This window comes from Pseudopipra pipra, unplaced genomic scaffold, assembly GCF_036250125.1.
Source record: "Pseudopipra pipra isolate bDixPip1 unplaced genomic scaffold, bDixPip1.hap1 HAP1_SCAFFOLD_442, whole genome shotgun sequence".
NCBI classification, from domain to species: Eukaryota; Metazoa; Chordata; class Aves; order Passeriformes; family Pipridae; genus Pseudopipra; species Pseudopipra pipra.
The window spans coordinates 20,001-25,000 of record NW_026990921.1 but is presented as its reverse complement, the minus strand read 5'-3'; the positions used below and the strand labels follow the sequence as shown (position 1 = coordinate 25,000).

Below are 5,000 nucleotides of genomic sequence, written 5' to 3'. Positions count from 1 at the left end.
GCCCGGCCCGGATGCGGGTAGACCTGTTCCCGCCGGCCGCCGGACTTAGAGCCGGAGCGGCGCCGCCGCCCGGCCCGGATGCGGGTAGACCTGTTCCCGCCGGCCGCCGGACTTAGAGCCGGAGCGGCGCCGCCGCCCGGCCCGGATGCGGGTAGACCTGTTCCCGCCGACCGGCGGACTTAGAGCCGGAGCGGCGGCGCCGCCGCCCGGCCCGGATGCGGGTAGACCTGTTCCCGCCGGCCGCCGGACTTAGAGCCGGAGCGGCGGCGCCGCCGCCCGGCCCGGATGCGGGTAGACCTGTTCCCGCCGACCGGCGGACTTAGAGCCGGAGCGGCGCCGCCGCCCGGCCCGGATGCGGGTAGACGTGTTCCCGCCGACCGGCGGACTTAGAGCCGGAGCGGCGCCGCCGCCCGGCCCGGATGCGGGTAGACGTGTTCCCGCCGACCGGCGGACTTAGAGCCGGAGCGGCGCCGCCGCCCGGCCCGGATGCGGGTAGACCTGTTCCCGCCGACCGGCGGACTTAGAGCCGGGGCGGCGCCGCCGCCCGGCCCGGATGCGGGTAGACGTGTTCCCGCCGACCGGCGGACTTAGAGCCGGAGCGGCGCCGCCGCCCGGCCCGGTCGCGGGTAGACGTGTTCCCGCCGGCCGGCGGACTTAGAGCCGGAGCGGCGCCGCCGGCCGGCCCGGATGCGGGTAGACCTTTTCCCGCCGACCGGCGGACTTAGAGCCGGAGCGGCGCCGCCGCCCGGCGGCGAGTGGACCCGGTCTCCGAGCCCCGTGGGTAGAGCTCCTGTCCAGGTCCGGCAGCTAGAGCCGCTCCGAGGGCTCGGCGAGGGCCCTCGGCCGGCGCCGAAGCGCTGCCGTTTCCGGCCGGTGCTCCGAGCGTGGCACCGAATTCACGGAGCGAGCAGACGGCGTGCGACCGCTCGATCCGTCGGTCGGCGCGCCGGCGTGCCCTTCCGGCCCTGCCCCGACCTCCCCGATTTCCCACAGTTCTTAGCGAGTCCTTCCAGCGCGCATGCTCCGTCCAGTACTCTCCCGGGGGGCTCGTTGCGGGGACTCCATCTCCCGTGGCCCTTTGCGGCAGACTTCCTCTCCGGCGTTAAGGCTTTCCCCTGCCCCGAGGCTGAAAGAAGAAACGTTCTCTGCGGGGCGGGGAAGCCGGGGGAGTAACTGGGACTCTCTTTAGGCGGCACGGCTGCGGCCGACCGGGCTCGGCCGCCTCGGCGCCGCCGGGAAGAGCCGATGTCCGAGAGTAGCGGCTAGAGCCGGTCTCGGGGCTTAGCGCTGCGCTTTCTGCCCGGCGCTCCGAGCGTAGCAGCCTTTCCCCTGCCCCGAGGGTGAAAGAAGAGACGTTCTCTGCGGGGCGGGGAAACGGGGGGAGCAACCGGGACTCTGCCCGGGTGGCACGGCTGCCGCCGCCTCGGCTCGGCCGCAGAGGTGCGCAGCGGGTAGAGTTGTCGTCCGTGCCCGGCGGGTAGACCCCTGGTCCGAAGCCGGCGGGTAGACCTGGTGTCCCGGTGCAGCGGGTAGACCTGTGGTCCGGGCTCGTCGGCTCGAGCCGCTCTCCGAGTCGGGTGGCTGGAGCGGGTTCCGAGCGCTTAGCCGAGGCCCTCGGCGGGTGCCGAGGCGCCGCCGTTCCTGCCCGGGGCTCCGAGTGGGAAAGAGAGGGCGTTGTCCGCGGCGCGGGTCCAGAGGGGGAGTAGCTGGGACTCTCTTAAGGTGGCAGGGCGGCGGCCGACTGGGCTCGGCGGCGGGGGTGCCGGTGGGTACAGCTGCTCTCGGAGCCCGGCGGGTAGACCTGTTGTCCGAGCCCGGCGGGTAGACCTGTTGTCCGAGCCCGGCGGGTAGACCTGTTGTCCGAGCCCGGCGGGTAGACCTGTTGTCCGAGCCCGGCGGGTAGACCTCTTGTCCGAGCCCGGCGGGTAGACCTCTTGTCCGAGCCCGGCGGGTAGACCTCTTGTCCGAGCCCGGCGGGTAGACCTGTTGTCCGAGCATGGCGGGTAGACCTGGTGTCCGAGCCCGGCGGGTAGACCTGGTGTCCGAGCCCGGCGGGTAGACCTGGTGTCCGAGCCCGGCGGGTAGACCTGGTGTCCGAGCCCGGCGGGTAGACCTGGTGTCCGAGCATGGCGAGTAGACCTGGTGTCCGAGCCCGGCGGGTAGACCTGGTGTCCGAGCATGGCGGGTAGACCTGGTGTCCGGGCCCGGCGGGTAGACCTGGTGTCCGAGCCCGGCGGGTAGACCTGGCGTTCGGGTTAGGCGGGTCGACCTGGTGTTCGGGCCCGGCGGGTAGACCTGGTGTCCGAGCCCGGCGGGTAGACCTGGTGTCCGGGCCCGGCGGGTAGACCTGGTGTCCGAGCCCGGCGGGTAGACCTGGTGTCCGGGCCCGGCGGGTAGACCTGGTGCCCGAGCCCGGCGGGTAGACCTGTTGGCCCGGGCTTCCGGGCCGACCCGTTCGCCCAGTCGGGCGCGGCCGGCCTCGTGCCCCGCCGGGTGCTGTCGAGCATCAGGTCTACCCGGTTCCGGGGCTGGCGAGCATCAGGTCTACCCGGTTCCGGAGCCGGCCGATGCGGCCGCCGCGGCCGCCGCCGGCGGCCTGCGCCCCGGCGGCGTCCCGGCGCAGGGCCACCAGGTCTACCCGGCTCCGGCGGGACTTAGGCGCCTGTCGGCATTTTCGGGGTAGACCTGTTGTCGCGGCCGGCCCCGGAAGTCGGCCAAGGGGTCGCTGTCGGGCGCCGCCTCCGGTTAGGTCTAGGCGAGAGGCGGCCTGCTCTCGCGCGCCTCCCCGCTGAGGAGCCTCGAGCCGCTTCGGAGGCGCGGCGGCGCCAGGACGCGTCTGTCCGTATTGTGGGCAGGGGTTGTCTAGCAGCGCGGGTTCCGAGGGCCCCTTTTCTTCCGCGTCTGCTGCCGCGCGGCCTTCGGCGCGTGCCACGGGCCGGCCAACCCCACGAGCGGCAGGAAGGCCGGCGCGAGAAAGCCGCGGGGCTCTCGACCGGCTTCCTCGGGCGGGCCCGATGACGGGAGAGGAAGACGAGAGCCGAGCGCGAAAGCGCAGCCGAGGGAGTGCGGGACTGGGACGGCCGAGGGGGGCCCGCGGGGGCCCGACAGCAGCGTCCAGCCCGAGCCGGTGGCGGCTGCCGGCTCCCTGAGGGCCCCGGGCGAAGGCGATGGTGTGCGAGGGCGGCGAGGCGGCGGCGTCTCGTCCTTTCGGTGGGCCGGCCTTAAGCCGGCGCCCGTCGTCCGGCGGCGGCGGCGGGCATTGTTGCGGGCGGTTGGCGGCCGGGGCTCGAAGGGCCGAGCCCGCGCGGGCTTTTTCCCCGGCCGCCTCCCGAGAGCCCCGAAGATGGCCCGGGCCTGGGTGGCGGCGCCCTGTCCTCGGCTGCCGGGCGGCAGCGGTGCCGGCGGCGTGCCGGGGACTGGCGGTGGGCGTGCGGCCTCGCCTGGGCCCGGCCGGTTGCCGGAGGGGCTCGGTGACGGGACCGCCCGATGGTCGGGCGAGGCGGCGCCCTCGGCGCGCCTCGGCTCTTTTGTTCGTTCCCCCTTCCTCGGCCCTAAGCCGGGGACCCGCCCAGCGGGCCGAAGGCGGCGGCGCCGGCCGGCCAGGCTGTGGCCGGCGGCCGCGCCGGCAGACCGAGAACCCGACAGAGTCGCCGGGGAGCCCTGGGGACGCACGATGGCCGTTGGCGGGCGAGGCGGCGGCGCCTCGCCCCTCCCTCCTCTTAGGCCGGCGCGAGAGCCACGGCGGCCGGGCGGCCCGTGCGGTCGGGCCTGCCCCGCCGGCCTGGCTGCCGGAGGGCTGGGTTCCGCGAAGGTCTGTCGGCCGGGGGCCGGGTTGCGGGCGAAGTGGGGCGCCCTCCCGGCCTTTTTTTTCCGTTTTTTTTGATTTTTGCTCCGGCGGCCTTAAGCCGCAGCACGCCGAGCGCGCCAGGGAAGAGAAAGTGCGTGAGAGCGCGAGAGCGGCCCGGCAGCGGCCGGCCGCCGCCGAGGCGCGAGCCCGTGGGCAGCGAGAGGGAATCGGGGAGCGAGGGGCGCGGGCCCCGCCCCGAGCCCCGGGCGGCCGTGGCTAGCACGGCGAGCGAGAGGCGCGCGTGCTTTTTTCTCGGGGGCTTTTTGTTTTTCTCCCCGTCGCCGTCCCCCGGCCTTTCTGGGGGAAGCCGACGGCCGCGAGGCGGGCGAAAGCCGGTGGCCCCGCGGCACGTTCGGTGGCGCTTTCGCACGCTGGAGGTGTGCCGCTCTGCGGGGGGCGGCCGTGGGCCCGGCGGGGCCGGAAGCGTGGGTTGTCCGGAGCCGGGCGTCCGGCGGCACCCGCCTCCTGCCGGGCCGGGAGAGAGCCGTGGAGAGTAGCGTGCGGGCCGCCGGCGTCGGCGGCCTGGGGCACGTGCCGTCCTCCGCGTAGTGGCAGGCTGAGCGAGAGTGGCCGTGGGGCCGTTCCCCGAGTGACGATGGATGAGGCTTTTCGGGAGGCGTGGGAGAGGGCCCCCGGCGGGCCGGCGCTCCTCCGTGGCCGGCCGAGAGGCGCGGCGGAGGCCGGTGTTCGGGCCGGGCGGTCTCCTCTGCCCGTGGGCTTCCCGTGGCAGGCGAGGTGTCGCCCCTCCCGCCGGGGAGGGGCTTCTTCACCGTACCGAGCTGTGTGACGGCCGCGCGGCCCCGCGAGCTTTTCAGGTGTCCTTGGGTAAAAACAGGCGAGGTGCCGGTGCCGGCCTGGGTCCGGGTGGCGCCCGTGGGTGCCGGCCGCGCGCAGCGCCGGGCGGCGGTGCGGCCGGAGCCGCGACGGCGAGCCAGAGAGAGGCGAGAGAGAAAAGGGAGGAAAGAAAAAGGCTCGGGGGGAAGCGCCCCCCGCCCGCAGGTAGCGCCGGAGAGCGCAGCGGGTCGCCGCGCCGCCGCCCGCTGCCGAGCGAGCCGCCCCGGCCGAAGGGGCCTCGGGGACCGGGCCGCGCCCGCCTCGTCGGGTCGCCGTCTCCTCTAGCACGTCCGGTGGTGCCGCGCGGCCGAGCCGCCGG

At 75.3% G+C, this 5,000-nt stretch overlaps 1 protein-coding gene across 1 annotated transcript in view; it reads right to left on the bottom strand.

Moving 5' to 3' along the window:
• Positions 1 to 2,512: 2,512 nt before the first annotated feature.
• The window catches only part of LOC135408407 (collagen alpha-1(I) chain-like), a 3,893-nt gene continuing 1,405 nt past the window's right edge, over positions 2,513 to 5,000 (bottom strand). The window contains exons 2-3 of the mRNA XM_064643569.1: positions 4,130 to 5,000; positions 2,513 to 4,063 (exon numbers count right to left, since the gene is read on the bottom strand). The exon at positions 4,130 to 5,000 is cut by the window's right edge and continues 113 nt beyond it. Coding sequence (XP_064499639.1) covers positions 2,513 to 4,063; positions 4,130 to 5,000 — 2,422 coding nt within the window. The remainder of the gene's footprint in view (positions 4,064 to 4,129) is intronic.